The 24,345-nt window shown below is 33.4% G+C and overlaps 1 protein-coding gene across 3 annotated transcripts; it reads left to right on the top strand.

Moving 5' to 3' along the window:
• On the top strand, positions 1-23,927 carry PCB (Pyruvate carboxylase). Of its 3 annotated transcripts, none has more exons than XM_013306724.1 (25): positions 1-111; positions 6,586-6,834; positions 10,107-10,252; positions 11,261-11,401; positions 11,691-11,806; positions 12,019-12,113; positions 12,648-12,816; positions 13,262-13,368; positions 13,732-13,856; positions 14,388-14,597; positions 14,698-14,788; positions 15,050-15,185; positions 15,578-15,760; positions 16,541-16,591; positions 17,229-17,478; positions 18,076-18,223; positions 18,651-18,910; positions 19,410-19,624; positions 20,029-20,239; positions 20,810-21,016; positions 21,466-21,574; positions 22,239-22,364; positions 22,697-22,858; positions 23,199-23,274; positions 23,604-23,927. In XM_013306724.1, the coding sequence occupies exons 2-25, from the start codon at positions 6,745-6,747 to the stop codon at positions 23,774-23,776; spliced, it is 3,597 nt and encodes a 1,198-aa protein (XP_013162178.1). In that variant the 5' UTR covers positions 1-111; positions 6,586-6,744; the 3' UTR covers positions 23,777-23,927. The 3 variants fall into 3 exon arrangements, with proteins under 3 accessions (XP_013162178.1, XP_013162177.1, XP_013162179.1); XM_013306723.1 differs by lacking the exon at positions 1-111 and adding an exon at positions 2,157-2,198; XM_013306725.1 differs by lacking the exons at positions 1-111; positions 16,541-16,591 and adding an exon at positions 2,157-2,198.
• Positions 23,928-24,345: the final 418 nt, after the last annotated feature.

Here is a 24,345-nt window from a genome sequence, read left to right as displayed (position 1 = left end):
AATCAAAGCAATTCAATTTCAATATCATTCAACTTCTCCAGGAAAAGTGAACGTGTGTGCAAAGTTTAAGTTATAGATAGTTTTCTTTGTATTAGTTTTTACTAAAAAAAGGTAAGCAAGATTTTAATAATTTATTTTTCTACGTTATTACTTTGTAAATCGGCCAACTTATGTCACAATGTTTTCTTTTACTCGTCTCTAATTTATATTAAGAACAACGTCGTTTTTTGTTTTTATTATTTTATTAGAGTTATATAACCGCATAATTATAATCATTGATTATTTATTAAATTTAATTCTATTATTGAAATAGTGTTTCGTAACTATTTTCTTATGCTCCTAATTTTATTTATAAAAATTACTGATTACAATTTTATTGTTTTGGTAAAATAATTGAGTTAAATTTTACTACTTTAATTGGTCATGCATATTTATTTCAAACTTTAAGTATATACCCTTCAATATAATATTAGTGACATTTAACATATTTTTATAAAATTTTCTATAATTTACTCAATCTTTCTTCTTTTTCATTTTATATATCGTGACTTCTATGTACAAAAGAAATTATTCCTACTTATATCACAAATGCGAAAGTTTAGATGGATGGATGAATGTTGGAAGTTATGTCCGGAATGATGTAGAACATAGTCTGGAAGAACACATAGGCTATTGTTTTAATTACGCGCAGACGGTGTCGCGCAAGACAGCTAGTATGATATATACTGAGATATTACTCATATTCATCAAATTACTAATCTACACAATCAAATTAATATAATCACAAATACAAAATAAAAAAATTCTAATTCCACTTTATTACCAAACACTACTTTTTCATAAATTGCATATAAGTTTACAATGTAAATTAAATTATCCACAGTTAGGAAGCATTAGTATTAATCATCACAAAAAATCCTCACTTAAGTTCTAAATATTTGTTTATTTGACTTATTTGTACCTAACATGTACAAGTGTGCTTGATTAAATAAAGGCTAAGAGTAGATCAAGGTTCACATGTTTGTATTTGATAGTAAATGTACTAAGTGAAGCAGTTAGTCATTTATTTGATGTATTACTAAATCAAGTTTAAGAGGTCAAAATTTAGTAACAATTTTATTAATTTCAAAAAATCTACAGCATGTTTTTATTTTGAAAATGTAATTTTAAATATTTACAGATATACCAAAGAAATATTTCACTTTTTTAATAATTCTATAATAAAACAGAACAACAGAAATAAATAAGATATATAGTTGCTTAAGATATAAATATAATCTTACTAATAATTAAATGTGAATGTTCAGATGGATGGATTGATGTTTGTTTGAAGGTATCTCCGGACTGGTTGAATGGATCTCACTAATATTTGGCAAAGTTGTATAACACAGGCTACTAATTGAGTTTAATTTATTCCATGGACGGGATCTTGGGGTACAACTAGTGTTATTTAAGGGAGTGGTAATACATTTATGTATGATGGAATAGCACTTTATGATTTCATATCTTTTACGATTATATCTTTCATATAACCCACGCTGGTAAATAAAAATATCACTAATATAACAAGGGCAAAGTTCGTAAGGATTAGTATGTATTAATAAAAATGCTGATTTCGGAAGTATAATTAATTACACCATGTACAAAGTGCAAAACGTATCTTACTAATACTATAAATGCGAATATTTGGATGTATGAATGTTTGTTAGTTGGTATCTCTCACTAAAATTTGGTATAGAAGTAGAGCATTGCCTAGAAAAAAACAGGCTACTAATGAAGTTTTTTTAAATTCCGCGTGGACGGAGTCGCGGTCTATAGCTAGTAGAAACATATAGAAAATATTGATCCGTGCCATAAAATAGGAGACCTAATGATTGATAATAAATAACAAAATATATGTCCTGCATGTATTCTAGATTTTATATCACGAGTTTCCAGATATATGAAGAAATAAATTTTTTAATTTATTATTATTATGTAACGTAAAGTCTAAACTTAAACAAAATAATATAGGTTATTTAAGAAAACGAATCACGAACTGATAGTAGCAATGGTAACTTACAGTTGCCATTGAACTCCCTGATAAGCTTAGTTAGAGGTCACTCTGACCCTATTACACGTCTATTAGGTACATAAATAGTATCGCTTTAACCGGCGCGCTGTGTGTGTGTTTGTTACTCTGTTAAATATATTTAAAGGTAATTTTTTATTCATTTATAATCGAATTATTTAATGCTCAAGTTGGTGATAATATTTATTGTAGTCGGTGTAATTTTCTTATTTGATTTTTTCGACACGTGTAAATACATCGGTCATAATTTACAATAATTTGGCACTATATGTATATGTATAATACAAAAAAAAGAAGGATTGAATTATTTTTGGATTTATTTAAATAAGTTCTCCTATACATGTTTTTGAACTGAGACGTCTTGTGATGTATCAATCAAGGTCTTATTATTTGATTAAAAATTTACACATACTGTATATATATACAGTATGTGTAAATTTTTATAACAACCATTTTTTATCCAAAAGTGTTATCAAGTGTTGCACTCAGAATTATTAAACTTAGTGTATAGTTAAATGACAATTAAACAAGCCTAAGCTGACGTTCGTGTTGCCATTAAACGTATAGCTATTACGCAGTCACGAAAAGCAATAAGTGAGGAACGCGTTTTAATAATTATTTACGCTTGTCTGAAGATGATAGTGTCATTTGTATGTCGAGACAACAAATTTATAATATAGTAAGAATCATTTGTAATACGATGAATTGATTTTATAGTTCTTTTAGTAAGTAAAAAGAGGTATTAATAGAAGATAGTTATCGCGCGTGACTCTGTCCGCGCGGATTTAAAAACTGTGTTCTTCCAGATCTGTATGTGTGTCAAAATCCGTTGAGAAGTTCCGGAGCTATCTTCAAACAAATATCCATCCATATAAACTTTCACATTTATAATATTAGTAAGATTAGAGCAAATATGAGTGCATTTCGAAGAGCCAAAATAACGCGCAATATGTAAATTAACAACCGCTGTCTAACCCATAGTAAAACAAACGCGTGATTGCCTGTTACTAACGAAAAAGATTGGCGTATACAGTAATCTCATATTAGTAAATTACATATAAAAGTGTTTTTATTAATCAGACTTTCGAGTACATACAGTTAATTAAAAAATTCCCCACCGGAACGCACCGAAAAACAGTTAAGACATTTTTACGAGCATAAAATAACGAAAGTAATGTACAAATAAGAAATGAAAGCACGGATTATAAAAATGTACAGTTTTACTAATTCTACTAACATTTACAGGACTCCTAAAAATGCGGATCGAAAAACAATATTGCAAATTTTGATATTCATTACTGGCCTGTACTTAATAATATTATGAAAAATTAAATGAATGAGGTTTTAATTAAAACGAAATATAAACTATGTAAAGCGTAAAAAAAACTACATGAAATAGTAGAAGAACGACATTATTGTCTAGATTCTGGGATTTCCCAGCTCGTACCGGCTGGTTTATGGCAGTGCAAAATTTGCGTGTGCGAAAATGATTTCAATATCGCTTATGGCTCACGCAAACAAACCACTTCAATATTCTTGATATGTTTTGAATGTTGTGAAAATCCTAATAAATTAATGCGTTTGGAAGTTCGTGATACAATTGTCGATAACTTATAGTTTATTGTCAACTAAATATTAAAGCCAAGGCTAGATCTCTGGGATAAGGAGCTTAAGGGTACTCGCACGTACTTAGTCGTTAATACCATTGGGACTTGCCTAATTGTAGACTAAACTAAACGACTGAACCGACTTTGACGAGGGGTGATTTGACGTGAGTGACACGGATCAAAGTTGGCTATTTTATTTTGTAAAATTTAAAAAAATGTGAATTAGACGTGATAATAATTCAACCTATTATAAAGGTCCCTAGCAAGGTTGTTTGTTTATCTTATAAACAACAAAATGAAGGTTTAGGTATGTAGCACTTCCTTGTAAGTTTCAAATATTATTGTGTGTTTACTTAACCTGTAGTTTGCCTTGATAACAGGTGATAATGTGACCTTGACCGATAATATATACGATTATGAAGATAACAAATAAAAATTAAGTGCATTGCTAGAAAATATAGAGACAGTCGAATCTGGATTAAACATAAATCTCTGTAAGCTAGTCATAGTCCTGTCCTGACGGACGACCTCCACGAGCGAGAAACCTCTCTTCTAAAATATGGCGGTCCCTTGGACTTTCGATTGTAATTGTATTCTATTAGGTTATACGAAAGTATAAACAAAATCGCTTTTTAAATATTATAATACTTTTATATAGCTATCTCATTTTTTAGAAGTATATGAAAAGGATGACAATATGTTTTAGTACATGTTTTTTTGACCGTGGAAACTAATAATTATATAATTTATTCAATCAATTCAAATTTGTTTCTTAAGATAAATATTCAACGAGTAAGTTCAACAGTCTGTCTATGCTCACTAAAACTGGTAAAGAGTCAATGACCGGCATTGGCACCAAACTAACTGTCAACCGAAGTGTCATGGCCGATCACTTTCGTAATTTCTGAGATAAATACAAGATTTACCTTAAACCCAAGTTGCTACATTTTCTTATAACATATAATAATAGTTGAAATTATTACGTTTCTTTCTCCTTGCTTTATTGACTTATTGCCGAGTATATTTATGTCGTTGTGTTCTGATGTAATCTGTAAATTGATGTCAATCTTCGTCAATATTGCTAATATTATAAATGCGAATGTTTGGCTGGATAGATGAGACGAAACGCGGAATTGCTTCCACTTCACGCCTGTCTTCTGTGTGGTCGTGGTATTTCACCGGGCGAGCCGGGCCGATTCGTGCGAAGATGTTAGTTAAAGTGGGCTCTACCACTGTTACTGTTGAGGTATCTCTAGAACGGCATATCTCGATGAAATTTGGCAAAAATGTAAAACCATAGTCTTGTGTATAACAATAAAGATTTTCATTTTCACAGTCTGGAAGAACACATAGGCTACTATTTTTGTTTTTATTTAATTCCGGGAGGACGGTGTCGCGGGAAACAGCTAGTTAATTATAATTTCCGTAGTAGATCTTCATTCGATAAGAAGCCATTGGAGCTAAATTATTTGAAGCTCTAGTCAAGATTGATTAAAATTAAATATAGAATAATGATGAAATTCTTTTTTTTTTGGAATCGAGACTGACGTAACTGGTGTTTTGTTTGAAATTAATCGAGACTTTTGTTTTTTGTTTTTACAGTAAAGATGTTTGGTATTTTTTGTTTACATATAAATGATATTTCAATAAATGTCAATAATGATTACGATACATCGTCTTAATGTTTTTAAAATTGTTATTTTTCTCAACTTGAAATTAACGTTCTCAATACATAATATTTGTTATCGCGTGACTGTTCGTCCTTCGAATTATAAATTAGGTTTGAATGGATGTATGTATGTTTGTTTCCACATCAGAATGTTTGAATGGATTTGGATGACATTTCTAGCAGTTTGGAATAGACAGACCAGGGATATCAAACCAATGGCACGAAACATGCCACTAACCACAAAATTCATACGGGAAAAGTTTGAAGTAGTTAATACGAGTTAAGGCCAACGTTCCCAATATATTTTTTTTACAAAAATGGCGCTTTTATACGTATAGGTTAGCTATCCCCAGCAAAGACTATATTCTTAGTTTTTTACGGATGAAGTGTCAGATAACACTTGTGCCTATTCGTACAACTACGAAGAGAGAGAGAATTTGAGTAATTTTTTTTTTAACAAACACAAAAATATCAATAGGATTCTTTCCAAAAATATCTTCCGTTGCATTCATGCATTAGTTTTAATACTTTGTTGAAATATATAATATTATTACTCGGTAATTGAATAGGTCACCTTTCAAGACTTACTCTAGATAAATATGAAAGACATAGGGTCGAGATAATAAGTTATCTATTATATTATACATATTTGCTGAAGTTTTTATTAAAAAGAAAAATTAAAATAAGAACTACATAAGACATTATAATAAACTTATATAAAAACGGCTAAACACTCACGTATATTCGTCCGGTGGCGGCACCGACTAGTTTCGAGCCCATCGAGGGCCCTTCACCAGGGTGAGTGGGACTGGTATTATTTCGCGGACGCGGCCCGTCGCTCACATTGGTGGGCTCTAGTTAAGTCGGTGCCGCCACCGAACGAATATACGTGAGTGTTTAGCCGTTTTTATATAAGTCTAAAAATTACATGATCTATGACTCCATGTTTGTTATTAATCGTTTATTAGATGAACTATGTTATGTATTTGTTTACATATAACAAGCGTTAATTGTAAATGTAAACGATACACGGACAATATCATTCAGGTCATACACATACTAGCTGTCGCCCTCGATTCCGTGCGGCATTAAAAAAAATCTCAATTAGTAGCCTATGTGAGAGATATCTTCTAACAAACATCCCTCCGAACATTCACATTTATGTATAATATTAGTCAGAAGTAAGTTTAAAATAAGTTAAGTTAATCTTAAAATAATGTATATTTCTTTCTTTCCAGGCACAACTCGAACTAAGCGATACGAAATCGAAATACGATAATCTAGTCATATTTTTTTTTATTCAAAATGAAATAAATCAATAAATTATTTTTTATCTGTGAGAATTAAGCCTGTACTTATTAGTTGTTTAATAGTTTTAACGTAGTTCCTAAACAAAGATGCAAATACTAAACGCTAGATATGCCCTAAGGGCGTCAGCGACTCAACTGCAAGCATGGTCTTCAGTACGGCACCGAACCGCTACCACTGTAAGTAATTTTATATTAATTTTTAACTAATACTCTTTCTCCCTCACACACTATGTCTTAGAAAAAGTCAAGGAGATAATGCAATAATTATCATTAGCTCACGACACGTCCCCACTGAGGGACTCGAAGCCTACTCTAAGTCAAGGGTGATTAGACCATAGGCAACAACGCTGGCACAGTGTGGATTGACTTCAAACATATCTTTGAATTCCTTTGCCGTAAAAACATCGAATAAAATGAACATATGTTAATCGAATGTCGAAAAACATGTTGGTACATGTCGGGATACGAACCCAGGCCCATCGGATTACAAGTCCAGTGCTTAACCCCTGAGCCACTGACGCTCTAATAATAAGATGCAATAAACGCTTTAGAATATTTTATTATGCAAGCTACACTAACACATATCGATAACAATTAGACGTAGTAAAATTAACGCATACATAAAGACTAGAATTACACATCTCACAAATATTTGCATACCATTGCGTGAAGTTAGCCCTAAATATTAGACGCAATACACTCCGTGTGAGTGAGACAAACGTATAAAGTCAAAGACAAGACAGAGAAAGAATGACTATGCTGCCAACTTCACAGCTATTAGCTATTAGTACTATGCTTGGGTATAGATAATTATTGTCATATTAATTAAATTCCATTGCAATTGTTATCGTGGGGTAATTGATAGTTTTTCATCTTTTGATAACTTCCGATAGACATTATCGGAGCTTCCAATTTTATGATTTAATTCCTAATAAATTCCATTTAATCAGAAGTGTTAAATTATCATTAATTTACTCGATAAAGATGCTTCTATAGAACATTACTTTAATTTTCCAACTGTTAATCGGTTCGAGTCTATAAAATTAAATAATCTGCTCAAAAATGTAAAAAACACGACTGATTGAATAATAGCAGCAAGATCTTTCTATATTTATCTCAAATCCCAAACACTATCAAAAAGGCTTAAGGAAGTCTATGTACCTATGCTTAGATTAGCCTTTTTGTATTATCAAAACAATGCTTTTACATCTTAATTTAAACTGCATTGATATGTAAATTATTCGAGCACAATAGTTGATACATCTCGTGTTGGCATCAATTTTGTTCATCAGATTGTTACAAGCCGTTTCTTCCGGTCACACGCAGTAGGCTAATGGCTAAGTGTAGTCACAAGGGGCCAAGTCACATGTTGAGTTCACGGATAAATAATAGCTGGATGTGCCGTTAGACTTTTATTTATTTAAAAATATACAAACGAGTGAAGTCATTAAGTGTTAAGATCTCACGTCTTTGAATGATTTAAATCTCATTGTCTCGTTTAATATTTAAAACAACGGCGGCAGTATCTCACACAGTTAATTTTTTTAACGGACTTCTAAAAAGGAGGTTCTGTATGTTTTTTTTTGTTACTTCGTAACTCCAATCCCGGCTGTCCAATTTTCAATTCTTTTTTTGAAAATTATTACGTGTCAGTAGTTTTTGAGTTATTCTTAATAAACAGTGCCGAAAACTTGTTGAAAATAGAATCAATTTTGCTTTTATTTAAATGAATTGTAATAAATAGCTAAGTTAGTTGTAACCTATAACATATAAACTAGGCCCCATTAAATTAGTGATTGTAACTTGATTGTATCTCATTATGAAAGGTCCGGAGACCGTTTGATATTCGAGTTATAAATAGAAAAGTGATCTACTGCATCATGCATCAATTGAGCTCGTTATAGCTTCCTACAATGTCAGTGTTAAACGATCCTGGTCTTACGCGACTTGCGAGGGTTCATATTAATCAATTGTTTGTCCGTCTATCCATTAAGGTGTGGTCTATTACGGGAAGTATTTGTAACTAGAGTATCCTTATTTTTGTTATTGATTTATGTCTACCAATTTACCTTAAATATGGAACTTTGGATTTAACGTGAATTAACTTTTAACAATTAGAAGAATATTCTGGTAATTTTAAATAAGTTTTATTAAACTACTTTTAAGGATTTTAAATTTCTTGTATCACAAAAATAGGGACTTTGCGTCCACATAGATAATTGTAACGATTATGTCTATAAACCATCATCATCAGCTCACTATACGTCCCCACCGAGGGGCTCGGAGCCTACCCTAAGTTAAGGGTGATTAGGCCATAGTCAACCACACTGGCCAAGAGCGGGTTGGTAGACTTCACACATATCTTTGAATTTCTGCTCAGATATGTGCAGGTTGCATCACGATGTTTTCCTTCACCGTAAGAACGTGGGACTAATGTACATATGTAAATCAGAAATCGAAAAACACATTGGTACATGGCGGGGATTCGAACCCAAGACTTGACTAGTATTTATGTCTATAAATACTAACTCAGAACTCAGAGTTATTGTCACTAAGATAGACCATTAGTACAGATTTATTTTAACAAATCTATACTAAGCGACTACTTAAGTTACCACTAAATGAATATGGGTGGGACAGTAAAGTTTGAGAAGTTTGCGAAAGGCAAATGAAATCTAGTGTCGTAGTGAAATAACCAGACAATTAGTACCGGTGTATACCAAGCTTATCAGGCAACCTATCAACGTGTATGCACTGAAGATAACTTATCTCGATATGGCAATACGTTAAATTATTAAGATAAGACTTAAATCCCCATTAGCACGAGTAAGTAGTTGAAAGTTCCAAAGTAGAAAGATAGCTTATTGATTGTCGATACACTGCTAATAAACAAGATTCTGAACACGAAATTAGAAAATATATATTTTATATTATAATACAATTTCTCTTCCGAACTAATTCATACTAATTCATGTTTATGTTTTACTAGCTATCGCCCGCGACTCCGTCCGCGCGGAATTAGAAAAAAAGTTAATGAGTAGCCTATGTGTTCGTCTACACTATGTTCTACAACTATACCAAATTACAGCAAGATCCGTCCAGCCGTTCCCGAGATACCATCAAACAAACATCCATCCATCCAAACATTTGCATTTTGATATTAGTAAGTTAAATAAAAAGCAGCTCTTCAAGGCATAAATTCGATACAATAAAAGTATCCTATATCCGTCTCCTGGCTCTAAGCTACCTCCTCACCAATTTTCAGCCATATTGGTAAAGCCCTTCTCGAGTTATAAATAGTGTAACTAACACGACTTTCTATTATATATATAAAGATAAATAATACAAATTCTGTTAATCGTGTTAATTTGTAATGTTTAAGATATAGGTTTTTCATAATTTACATATTACGGATACTTTTAATTACAATAATGTATTAATATTCTTAGGATACGACAGTGGAATACAAGCCTATAAGGAGTGTGCTGGTGGCGAATCGCGGTGAGATAGCGATCCGCGTCTTCCGAGCATGTACGGAGTTAGGCATTCGATCCGTCGCTATATACAGCGAGCAAGATCGGTTGCAGATGCACAGGTACGTTGAACATTTACCGTAGGTTTCTGAAGCCAAAATATCTGTATAAAACATTGTCATCCCTGTTATTTTCTCTAACAAAACAGACAAAATTTTTTAAATGGGGATTATGGTCTCAGAAACTTACGGTTAACGATCTCTTTATCGTTATACACGTCGTCACCGAAGGACTCAAAACTATTCTAAGTTAAAAATCAACTTCTTTAGGTTCTAGTCAACTACGCTTGACCAGTCCGGATTGGTTGGAATTCGACGATTTTTTTAAAATAGTCATTCTGTCTGTCCTTTAAATCTGACATTGTATTCTTAACTTAATAAGGCATGCATTTTTATTTATTTGACCGTTTTCACTACTGAAACGCTTCTACAAAAACATTGTTGTCTCTGTTTCTTTTCAAGGAATGAACGGGATAGGTATATTTTTGTGGACACATAGAATATCAAATTCATTTGTCATTCCGGTAAACTGGTTTATAAAACAAAGTTTTGTTAACATTATTATTTGACACATCCGTCCTTCAGAGTTGTACGATCTTTTTTTTGTTATTGTTTTTTTTAGTTTATCTTAAGTCTTATTTTTGCATTTAAATTGTTGTTAATTCTGTCTGTATTTAATATTGAATTACATTGTGTGTTGTTTTTTTAAATAAAGAATATTTAAGTCACCTTAGCTATGAGATATTTTATACAATGGTCGATAAATAAATAAATTTTATTGCTGGACTTACTGATATTTGGCTGATAGCGATATGTGCTAAAGCGGAAGAATGTAGGCGTTTAATTCCAGTTTTCCTTCCCATCTTTCTCTATTAAGAAAGCGTGGAAAGGAGAAAGAGTTTTGGCAGAGAAGAAATATTATGGTCCCTTAGACTTTTGCTTATCAAGGTTTGACTCTATGTGTCTCTGTAAAATATTATATTTCTTTTGCATCTTCTCGGAATAATATTTTTTTATTAAAACAATTATTTTTCGAACATGATTATAATCAACTTTATTTTTCTATGATAGACAAAAAGCCGACGAGTCATACTTAGTCGGCAAAGGTCTTCCACCCGTCGAGGCTTATCTGAACATCCCGGAGATTATCCGTGTGGCCAAGGAGAATGACGTCGACGCGGTACATCCTGGATACGGTCTACTCTCAGAAAGGTAAGGAACAAAACATAATATAGAAAGATAAAAGATTTTTTCCTTCACCTTAAGAAAGTCTGATAAGTGTAGATACCGTAGCGTACAAATCGGAAATAGAAAAAAACGGTACATGGCGGGATTCGAACCCAGGTTGTGTAAATTGCAAGTCAAGTGCTTAACCCTTGCGCCACCGACCTTTTTATTTGAATTCTGAAGATAAGGACATTGCCATCTATTAATTAGTAAACTGTGATCAAGTTTGGAGGTTTTTTTTTAAATATAATAAAAACGCAATATAATGTTACAGGTCAGATTTCGCACATGCCATCATTGACGCGGGGCTGCGATTCATCGGCCCTTCCCCGAAGGTGGTACAACAAATGGGTGACAAGGTCGCCGCGAGGAAAGCCGCCATCGAAGCTAGTATGTTATAAAGCTCCTAAAAATAATATAATACCAATATAATAAATAGTTTATATATAAGATTATATATATATATATATATATATATATATATATATATATATATATATATACATATATAATCTTTTTAATGGTGAAAGAATGATTGAAATCAATCTAATAGTTTTTGAGTTTTTCAGTTACAAACATATAAGTTTTTTCCATGTGTACAGAGGTTCCAATCGTCCCCGGAACTGACGGTCCGGTAACGACAAAGGAAGAAGCCGTAGAATTCTGTAAGCAACATGGTCTGCCAGTTATCTTTAAGGTTAGTTTTTGCATTTAATATAAAGTTAATAAATTATTGATAGTCGATAAACAATACAATTAAATAATTATATCCCATTCGAAATGAATAATTAGATCTTGTGAACATATAAATATCTTTCGTACATAATTAACCGTAGGTTTCTGAGACCAAATCCATGTTTAAAACATATTTTTATATCTGTTTTGTCAAATAATAGGGATTACATGTTTTATACCGAGGTTTTCGTCTCAGAAACCAACCGTAACATAGATATTTAAGCTAAGATTTGTAATTTGAAACAAAAGTAATTTAAGTCTGTATATTTTTAGAGTGCCAATAGCCTAATAGTTAAGGCTTCCGATTTCCAATCACGTGATTGAGAGTTCGAATCCATTCGACGAAGTCTAGAGCTTATAATAAGCTTCAAGAAATATTAGTAAATTAACAAAAATATGCTAATATTTTTTATACATAATACAAAAATATGCAATTACATGTTCATTGTAAAATAAGCTGTAATTACTTGTAATAAGGTATATATTTGTGTGTCAGGCGGCGTACGGTGGCGGGGGGCGTGGCATGCGCGTGGTGCGCGAGATGAGCGAAGTTGCGTCCGCGTTCGAGCGCGCCTCTTCAGAAGCGCTGGGCGCCTTCGGGAATGGTTCTATGTTCATTGAGAGATTCATTGAAAGACCTAGGCATATTGAAGTGCAGTTATTAGGTAAGGTTTTATTTTCTTTTTTTTAAATGTAACTCTTTAAAATCTAGATTTAGACTTATTATGCAAATAGCCAATGCGTTCTTCCAGGCTATATTCTACATCTATGTCAAATTTCAGTCATATCCATGCAGCCGTTCTAGAGACCTTCAAACAAAAATCCATCCATCCATCCATACATTCGCATATTACTGAGAAGTAAGATTTTATACCTTACTTACGTAGCATGCATGGTGCTGATCTGATGATGGATCTGGAAGGTGGCCATAGGAATTTCGCAATGAAACGATACAAACACATCTAGTTTGGGCCCGTTTGAAACGTCGTCGAGCACTTTGTCTAATATAACTTTTAATTACCAAGAACATAAAAAATCTTTGGTTTTATTTTTTCTCTTAATTTTTTTTATTTATTATATATATATTTATATATTATTTGTATAACACAGGTGACAAAGCTGGTAATGTAGTCCACTTGTACGAGAGAGATTGTTCTGTGCAGAGACGTCACCAGAAAGTCGTTGAAATTGCACCCGCGCCCAGACTTGATCCTCAAGTAAGTCAAATTATTATCAACTAAGTAACTGATAAATGATAAGTTAAATATCTTAAAATATACTCTGCAATATATAAAATTTACTAATAAGTTAACTAAGTTGAAACTTGATCTTAAACTTAGGTATTTTTGATTTACAAAAACGTCTTCATCTTTACTGTTATATATCTGAATTAACTTGATTTCAGACTTATTTATTGAATGATTGCAATTTATTAAACTTAACCGTGAGTTTCTGAGACAAACACTCCCTTTAGAACATATTATCATCTCTGTTCTCTCAAAGATAAACACGGATGACATGATTTATACAGAGAATTTGGTCTTAGAAACCCACGGTATGATTTAATTACCTTTGTCTAGGTGCGTCAACAAATGGTGGACTGCGCTGTACATTTAGCGAGACACGTGGGCTACGAGAATGCTGGAACTGTAGAATTTCTACTCGACGATAAAGGAAACTTCTACTTCATTGAGGTCAATGCAAGGTTAGTCTAAACCAAACCATTATATTTTTAAAGTTTATTTTAAGAGCCGGTGACAGGCGCTGCTGTCGCGGTTAGGTCCTAAAAAAATAAAAAAAATACATAAATATAGAAAATGGCATAAAAGAATCCATGGATTGATAGGTACAGTACGAAAAGCAATTTTTTGTAACGTTGATAGAGTGGCGCTAGTGAGCTTTTAAAATTTAGTTTAACTTATGTCCATCGGATCATATATCCTGCACCGTCTATACTATGTTTTCTGTTTAGTTTAATGTCTGTTTGTAATATTTTATTCTCAGTCTATGCATTGTTAGGAAGAAAATCCGACACTGCCGGTGTACTGGCGCAACACTAGCCTTACCAAAATGTCGACATCTATGTCCCCTCACTAATCAATCTGACACTTGACTTTGTAACGAAAGCGCGCCATTCGCGACAAAGGATTCTGACTAATAATGTATAAAAGTATTTAGGAAGAAATATATTCGCGTTTAAAATCAAAAGAAATAATTTCCATCTCTATAATTACAGGTTACAAGTAGAACACACGATAACTGAAGAGGTGACAGGCATAGATCTGGTGCAGTCACAGATCAAAGTGGCGGAAGGTCTGACGTTACCTGAGCTAGGTCTCACTCAGGACAAGATCAAGACACAAGGGTACGCGATACAGTGCAGGGTCACCACTGAGGACCCTGCTAATAACTTCCAACCAAGTACTGGAAGGATTGAAGTCTTCAGGTGATAACCTAATTTTTTAAATACCTATTTAAATTTTTATAGAAAGTATAAGATTTCTTAAAGTAAATAAAAAAAAATAATTCGCAAATCTAAATTATAGGTCTGGTGAAGGTATGGGTATTCGATTGGACTCTGCTTCTACTTACGCGGGCGCTATCATCTCACCTTACTATGATTCCCTACTTGTTAAGGTAAGTCTTTACAGTCCTGATAACACACAATACAGCCTTGTAAACCTAAATTACTAAATATATTATTTTATAATAATAATAAATTTTAAGGCATCAATACTTAGTCTCCGTGACCAGAACTTGTTTGTTTACCCCATATGGATAAAATAGTAGGAACCAACTAACTTTTAGATAAAGGAAGATGGGGTATAACGGGAATAGAGTATGTAGACGAATATCTCTTAAAGTCTCTCTTTTCTAAATTTACGTACTATTTTCTAGGTAATCTCCCACGCACAAGACTTATCAGCATCCGCAGCTAAGATGAACCGCGCGCTACGCGAGTTCCGGATCCGAGGTGTGAAGACTAACATCCCATTCCTTCTCAACGTGTTGGAAAATCAGAAGTTCTTGAATGGTGAGTTTAATATAAAATCTATATTCTTTATTTTATTCTTTCAGGTAAATATAAGTCGAACCCTATATCAATCTCGTTTTCTTTGGTACTATTAGGAAGAAAATCCGACAATGTGCCGGTGTCTCGGCGTAACACTAGCCCTATTAAAATGTCAACGTTTATGTCCCCTCAAACGCGCCATTCGCAACAAAGGATTCTAATTAAAAATTGCTAAAAGTACCAAGGCTGAGGGCCTAGCATTTAATTTGGCACGTCAAGAACAACAGTATCCTTACTCCTGAAATGCCAACATGAGTTCGATGCTTAAGTACTATGGTTACTATCCACCAATTACTAATTATAATGTTGCCAGTTAATCCTTTAACATTTAAAATTGATGTTCAATTTCTCAGGCGCTGTGGACACATACTTCATCGACGAGCACCCTCAGCTTTTCATGTTCAAAGTATCTCAGAATAGGGCTCAGAAGATCCTCAACTACCTCGGCTATGTGCTGGTCAACGGTCCAGCAACGCCCCTCGCCACCAACATACCACCTTCCGATGTCAAGCCCTACATACCGCCTATTCCACTCGGTAAGTAAATACTAGGGAAAATGTTATTTACGGTAATCATTTTAATGATTGTAAAAATTTTAATGATTGTAAAATTTTTAATGATTGTAAATTTTTTAATGATTGTTAAAAGTTTAATGATTGTTAAAATTTTAATGATTGTAAAATTTTTAATGATGGCAAAAATGTGTGTTTTAAGTTAGATTGTTTTTGGCCGTCTCAACATTAAATTAGTTTAAAATATTTTTTTATTGTATTTCGAACAAATGTGCAGAATGTACATTCATCAGAGCTAAAGTCCTAATTACCTTATCATTGTGACTAAAAAAAAACTATAACACACATTTCATCGGAAAATATTTCTTTCAGTCCGCTCTGGTTATGGTATGTGTCAAATTACATGTTTGTCGTCTACCCTAACAAATATTTTTTATATTAATTTGGGTATTTTTTTTAATATGCTATTAACAGGTTTTTGTTCTTGTTGCGGTTATGGATTTGTTTTAATAATTTGTTCTATATTATCATATTTCATCAAAGCAGTAATGAAAATAATATTCAACCATAAACATTTGACATTTTCAAATAAGTCAAAATTGTTTTACTTTTTAAGGTCCATAATTTTTTTTAGGTCTTTAAGTAAATATTTTATTTACTGCTTTTTTAATAATCCATTAAACTTATTTCGTAAACCTCCTATTATTTCGGATTAATTTAAATTTTTTTAATTGGTTTTTAATCTGCGCACGCCATAGACATTACGGCACATTTTCATTTTTTTTTACTAATAATATTTTTCAGACCTTTCACCTGAGGCCATAAAAAGAAAGGAAATGACTGGTGAGAACACAGGTGAGGAATATTAACAATTATATTTATATGCAATATCATTAAAAATCACCTATAATACTTTTGTCATGTCATATTTTTTTTTCTATTTAATCCTAACTAATTTTGAAGGGGATTTAACAAATTAATCTTATTTTATCACTATTCTTTCTATCTTTAAATATGAATGGGCTTGCTCGTCCAGTACAATACCACGTCCACATTGAAAACAGTCAAGTGGAAAAAATTCTTAAGCAGTCTGATGAGTGTGCCTTACAAGGATAGGTTGGACGGTGAAGTGAATTTAACGTAGGAGAAATAAAAATATCCTCTTTCCGGGCGTCCCCTCTTCTATTGTCCGAGTCTATGAGCAGCGGTTAATTCGGCGAATTCATGTGCCCCTTGCTTCATCATCAGCTATACGTCCTCACCGAGGGGCTCGCAGCCTACCCTAAGTTAGGGGTGACTAGGCCATAGCCCCTTGCTTATTTACACCTTATATTGTTTAAAAATAGATATTTAGATGTAACGGATACTACAAAATTATAATATTATAATTAAAAATATGTTTTTGTCCGACTATTTCCCATATGTAAACACTGAAGTTTACAGCTATTCGTTTATCTCGTTTATTCATAGACAATATCTCTCAACCCCTTAGCCGTTCAACCTCCCAAAGGCTTCAAGCAGATACTGAACGAAGGTGGTCCTGAGGCATTTGCGCGTGCGGTGCGGGAACATAAAGGTCTGCTCCTCATGGACACGACCTTCAGGGACGCTCATCAGTCCTTGCTAGCAACTCGTGTGAGGACACACGATCTCCTCGCTGTATCACCCTATGTCGCACACAATTTTAGTAACTTGTACGCGCTGGAAAACTGGGGAGGAGCTACCTTTGATGTCGCATTAAGGTACGTTCTCATAAATTCTTTCTAGGTTAAGAAAACTAAAATCGTGACCTGAAGAGTTAAGTATGTCTCTCGAGATGTTTCATAAAACTACTGCAAGAATAGGGAATGCTTTGTTTTTTTTTCATCATCAGCTCACAATACGTCCCCACCGAGGGGCTCGGAGCTCACTACGGTGGCCAAGGTCCACTTCACACATATCTTTGAATTTATTCTCAGATATGTGCAGGTTGCATCACAATGTTTTCCTTCACCGTTAGAACATCGGATAAATGTACATATTTAAATCAAAATTTAAAAACACATTGGTACATGTCGGGATTCGAAAAAAGGACCTGCAGATTGCAAGTCAAGTGCTTGACCCCTGAGCCACCGATTCTCCTTTCTTTTTACTAAAATAAAATCTTAGTATACGGTCTATTTCCAAATGGTATCATCAGCTCACTATAGGTACCCACTGATGGAGCCTTTCTTCGGGGTGAAATCCATATCTAAATTAAATTCTATTAGGAACTTCCTATCCTTTAATACTAAGCTTCTTTTGATAGGGAAAAAATATAAAATTTATTTACGAAAATGCCTAATTTTATTCTATTTCAGATTCCTGCACGAGTGCCCATGGGAGCGATTAGAGGATATGAGACGACTGATCCCCAACATCCCCTTCCAGATGTTACTGCGCGGTGCTAATGCTGTCGGATACACCAACTATCCAGACAACGCTGTCTACAAGTTCTGTGATATGGCTGTTAGTTTAATTTTAATTATTATAATGTTAAACCTTAATCATTTTCATTTTAATGAAAACTAATTTTTTAATGTCATTTTAATGATAAAAAATTCCATTTTAATGGATAAAAATTCCATTTTAATGATAAAAAATTCCATTTTAATGATAATCAAAATGTTTGTCATAAAAAGAAAGCTATACAGTTCTTTTAAATCGTTTTGGCTCCTTTAGATTTAATATATTTTACTTGATTTTTTGGGTTCCGTACCTCGAAAGGAAAAAAAACGGAATTCATATAGGATCACTTTGTTATCCGTCCGTCTGTCTGTCAAGACCCTTTTTACTTACGATTGCATATTTTAAATCTTAATTAAAAAAATAACGTTATCAATCTTTGGAATCTATTCATTCGTAATCTTTGACTATAAATTCACTTTTTTTTTAGGTGAAATCCGGTATGGATATCTTCCGTGTGTTTGATTCTCTCAACTATTTACCCAATTTAATCCTGGGTATGGATGCGGCGGGCAAAGCCGGGGGTGTCGTCGAAGCGGCCATTTCCTATACAGGCGATGTATCAGATCCTAACAAGAAGAAATACGATCTTAAATATTATTTGAATTTAGCCGATGAATTAGTCAAAGCGGGAACACATGTTCTAGCAATTAAAGATATGGCTGGTTTATTGAAACCACGCGCTGCTGAGTAAGTGTATTGATTACTTCATATTTATTTAAGAAAATACGTAAAAAATACATAGGATTTGATAATATTCATAAAATCTGGCTAAAATTGATAAAATTGATTTTCATAAAATTATTTTTTATTTCTCACTTTTGCTATCTGAAACTATGTTGTATGCGACTCCGTTAGCGTGGAATTAAAAAAAAAAGTTAATTAATAGACTATGTTCTTCCAGACTATGTTCTATATCTATGTCAAATTTCAGTGACATTCGTGCAGCTGTTCTGGAGTTACTTTCTATCAAACATCAATCCATCTATCCATCTAAACATTCGCATTTATAATTTTATTAATATTGTTACTTAATAGAATTATTTATTTAAATTCAAAAATGAACCCTGCACAAACCAACCGATAATCTTCAGGGAAGCGACAATTGTATTACATATCGTTGTCTCTGTTTTATCAAAGACAATGAAAGGGATGACTACATATTAATACAGTACAAAAATACTTTCAGATTATTGATAACAGCAATCCGCGACAAGCACCCTTCAATTCCAATCCACGTGCACACACACGATACGTCAGGCGCGGGCGTGGCGGCCATGTTGGCGTGCGCACGCGCCGGCGCTGACGCGGTAGACGTCGCTGTCGATGCCATGTCCGGACTGACCAGCCAGCCCAGCATGGGGGCCATGGTCGCGTCTCTGCAGGGAGATAAACTTGATACTGGTCATTATTTCTAACCCGTATACTTCCAATATTTACCATTGGACCGTTGAATTCTATATATTTGTTCAACGGGAAACATCCTGTACTTTTAAAGTCAAAATAAGTTGATTTCTTTCAAGTAATGTCTGATCGTATTCATAGTCATAGTAATATAATCGAGATTAATTAAAAAAAATATTGTCTTTTTTGATGTACAACAACTTTTCTTATGTGTCAACTAAGGAAATTAGGTATTAGACAATTAGGAAACATGAAATGGTACTACGACTTTCTGAAACATAAAATCTTGTATTTTTTTCTAGATAATAAGCAAAAAAAAACATTTTTTCTCGTAAATTCTCTTTAAAAAAAACTAATACATATTTTTAATACAAATATTACAAAAATATAATTTTGACTTACAGGAATACCTTTACAAAACGTATCAGAGTACTCTGCGTACTGGGAACAAGCGCGCACATTGTACGGACCTTTCGAATGCACGGCTACTATGAAGTCGGGCAACGCTGATGTCTACATCAACGAGATACCCGGCGGGCAATACACCAATCTGCAGTTCCAGGCATTCTCACTCGGCCTGGGCAGCCAGTTTGAACAAGTTAAAAAGGCATACAGGTAATGCTTCCAAGTGGTCACTAAATAAATGAAAAAAAAAACTTAATTCATCAATAGTACTCTGGTAGCAAGATTACTTTAACCAGTACAGTACCAATAATATCCCAAACTCTTGTTCTTTCCCCTTCCCACTCTTTTGTCAAGGAAATATGGGGATTGGTTTTGGCTTGGGAAGGATAAATCACACCAGTGGTAGTATCGCAATAGCTGCTGCACAAATGCTTAGACCAGTGCAATACCAAACTCTAGTTTTTTCCCCTTCCCACTTTGTTCTCAAGAAAAGATGGAAGATGGGGATTGAATTTGGCTTTAGAAGGGATTGGAAGAGATAGTGCTTGGGATATTTACCTTTCATATACGGAAGGGTAAATCTTACTAGTAATAGTCTGGCAGCATTATTTGTTGCAAAATGTGCTAAGACCGGTCTAATACCAATAAAATATCAAACTTTACTCCCCCTTCCCAGTCTTTTCTCAAGGACAGATGGGAGAAAGGGTATGGATTCGGCTTTGGAAGGGACATATAGAGTAAATCCATGTTCTGTGTGTTAAAAACTCTTATTTTTTCCAGGGAAGCAAACCTCTTACTAGGCGATATAATCAAGGTGACGCCCTCATCTAAAGTGGTAGGAGACTTGGCTCAGTTCATGGTGCAGAACAAATTGTCCGCTAAAGACATAGAGGAGAAGGCAGAGGAACTCTCCTTCCCTAAATCTGTGGTGGAATACTTGCAGGGAGCGATTGGTATACCATATGGAGGATTCCCTGAACCGTTAAGGTATATCTCTTAACTAGATCTAACCTGCGACTTCGTCTGAACAGAAAAAAGACTTAATTAGTAATCTATGTATTCTTCTAGACTATGTTCTACATCTATGTTAAATATTAACGAGATCCATACATTGGTTATGGTGATAACTAACAGAAATCCATCCATCCATCCAAATATTTGCATTTCGAAGATTAGTAAGAAGATAAGATTAATATTTCTTTGTTAATAAATGTTTACAAAGTGTTTTTGTAAAAAATTAACTTAATAAGTGAGGTCTTTATTTTATTTCGACAATAATTCAATCTTTATATGACAACACCATATTATTAAAAAAAAAATTGTTGCAATTCTTGCTTTTTCAATTTTTATAATATCTAAGTCATCGATTACAATCAATCTATTTTACACTAACAATTTGATTATTAATAAGTTGTAAATATATTATAAAATACCAGGTCCAAAGTACTGAAGGACATGCCGAGGATCGAAGGTCGGCCCGGACAGGAACTACCTCCATTGGACTTCGACAAACTCAAGGCTGAATTACTGGAATCATTCCCAGACGTGAGTCATTATTTTAATTAAAAAAAATATTATCTGTTTTATCGTTTATAAATGGACTGGCCATGGTCATATCGGATGAAAGATTGCATATAGCTGAAATGCGTTTGCTAAGATGTGTGGTGTGACAATAAAGGATAAAGTTAAAAATGTGTATATTAGAGGAAGTTTGAAAGTAGCGCCAGTAATCGAGAAATTGAGGAGTAAAAGATTAGCGTGGTTTGGACATGTTATGGGGAGGGATGATGATGATATAAGCAAAAAAGTAATGAGATTGAATGTGGATGGCTACAAAGATAGAGAAAGACCAAAAAAAGTATGAAATAACTGTGTGAAAGAGGATATGCGTAGGAAGGGGGTAGATTCAGATATGACGGCTGATAGAGATGTATGGAGGAGTAGTACATACTGTACCGACCCTCGATAGGGATAAGGGCAGGTTGTTGATGAAATAGACTGGCCATAAGACGTGGTATTTTGTTCCTATTTGATTTTCACCATTTTGTACCGATGCTTGTATGTGATAGTAGCGGTTGTGTGAAGTCGAACTAATATTAAAGATAGAATTAAATGTCACGTAACATCAACAGGCGCGTTTAACCATTAAGCAATCACCTATCCATTTTATTATATAGAATGATGTTTTAATAAAAATGTGATTCCCCAGGTAACAGACAAGGATGTGATGTCTGCAGCTATGTACCCGCAAGTGGCGAACGATTTCTTCCGCATTCGTGATAAGTATGGACCCGTCAAACACTTGGACACCAAGACATTCCTCGTTGGACCCACGGTACTAAGAAAATTTAAGAAAAATCTTAATTAGTAGCTTATGTGTTCTTGCAGACTATGTTCTACATCTATGCCAAATTTCATTCAGATCCTTGCAGCCGTTCTAGAGATACCTTCTAACAAACATCCATCCATCCATACATCGAAATATTGGCATTAATAATATTAGTAAGGCATATAGAGCCACAAGATTCCTTGCAATACAAAAGGCTAAATAATATGGGAAGTGTGTTCAAGCAAAAAAAAAAATAAAAACAATTTTTTTTAAACATACAATCTCTATAAATATTGTTTATCTCTGAATACCCTTTTATTTACTACATTTTATCTTAGGTGGGTGAGACAATAGAGGTAAAGATAGAACGAGGCAAGACATTGGACATCAAGACCCTGGCGGTGTCCGAGGAGATGACGTCTGCGGGAGAACGAGAGGTCTTCTTCGAGCTCAACGGACAACTCCGTTCCGTCTTCATACGAGATGAGAATGCTAGCAAGGTATTGTAATAGAGGTCAACTCAAGGTCACTAAATATTTTAAAAAATCAATAAAAATAACTCACAATATCGATTAAAAAGTCCTTCGTTCCCCCTTTTAAATCATTACAAGCCTTTTTTCGCGTTAAAAAGTAGCCTATTTCCTTTCTCGAGCTCTAGACAATCTGTGTACCAAATTTAATTTAATATGCTTCAGTAGTTTTTGCGTGAAAGTCAGATAGACAGACTTTCGCTTTTATAATATTTGTAAGGATTTCAAATACTATAATAAAATATCTTCACTCTTTGTATTTTTAAGACGTAAAATTATTATAGAAAATTTAAAACTATCATTGTTTTAGGAAATGAAAATCCATCCTAAAGCTGTGAAAGGTGACAAGGATCAAGTTGGAGCGCCAATGCCGGGCACCGTGCTTAGTAAGTGATCCTTCAAATTACCTCTCGATACAAATTATAATCATAAACAACGTAATTTACGCGTAAATTCTTAAATAAATTCAAAAATTCATATCTCTACATTACTCATAATTATTCGTTGGTTTCTGAGACCAGAATCTCTGTATAAAGCATATCATCCCTGTTATTATCTTTGACAAAACAGAGATAAAAATATGTTTTAAATGAGGATTTTAGTCTCAGAAACCCATGGTTTATCTCACAATTTAACTAAATTTTTACTCAATATTCATATGAAATTAACGTCTTTGATGTAATTACTTTGGGTAATTGCTTTATTTTACTTCTAGCTATCAAAGTAAAGGAAGGTGATAAAGTAGAGAAAGGCCAGCCCATAGCTGTTCTCTCCGCTATGAAGATGGAAATGATTGTCCAAGCACCCAGAGCCGGCACCATCAAAACTGTATCCATCACCAATGGACAGAAATTAGAGGGTGACGATCTGATCTGCACAATTGAATAGAATCTTACTTGTTTGTAGTCGAGGAAATTTATTTCCTACCCATTTCTGTGCATCATTTTACCCTAACAATGCATATTATAGTAAAAAACTTGTCACATCAATATAAAAATTAACTTAAAAAATAATAGCTTTTATAGTCAAAGTTCGGTTTAAAATGTATGATTCTAAGTGGGAAGTGAATTTATTTCTTTGACTAAACATTTTTGTTATTTTTTTTAAACATTTCTCAGTAAAATTACGCACAAAGGTTTTAAATAGCTGTGATAAATTTTAACGTTTTCTTTGGTTTATATTTTAATTCAATTGAGTGGATTTTAATATTGTTAAAAGTTAAATCGAGACTAAGAAATATAATTTCGTGTTATTTTGTTCTACATATCACATTGAACTTTTTTAAATTAACTGTCAAAATGACGTCATATTTTGAGTCATTTGAACCTAGATTTCTTAATGAAAAGTTTTGTTTTTACTTGGCGAGAATACTTACCTAATAGTTTATTTCGGTAAACATGGTATTCTAATACTAAAACACTTCATATACATATTTATATTACTTCGTTCATCTACGT

The sequence above is a fragment of the Papilio xuthus genome, unplaced genomic scaffold (assembly GCF_000836235.2).
Source record: "Papilio xuthus unplaced genomic scaffold, Pxut_1.1 DF828177.1, whole genome shotgun sequence".
Taxonomy (NCBI): domain Eukaryota; kingdom Metazoa; phylum Arthropoda; class Insecta; order Lepidoptera; family Papilionidae; genus Papilio; species Papilio xuthus.
Note: the sequence above shows the minus strand (reverse complement) of the source record. Positions and strands in the feature narration are given on the sequence as shown.

Excerpts from the sequence above, each read along its gene's own strand:
- PCB (XM_013306724.1), top strand. The coding sequence starts at position 6,745 with ATGCAAATACTAAACGCTAGATATGCCCTAAGGGCGTCAGCGACTCAA. Across the intron at positions 6,835-10,106 it reads GGCACCGAACCGCTACCACT|GATACGACAGTGGAATACAA; the intron begins GTAAGTAATTTT and ends TAATATTCTTAG. Across the intron at positions 10,253-11,260 it reads GATCGGTTGCAGATGCACAG|ACAAAAAGCCGACGAGTCAT; the intron begins GTACGTTGAACA and ends TTTCTATGATAG.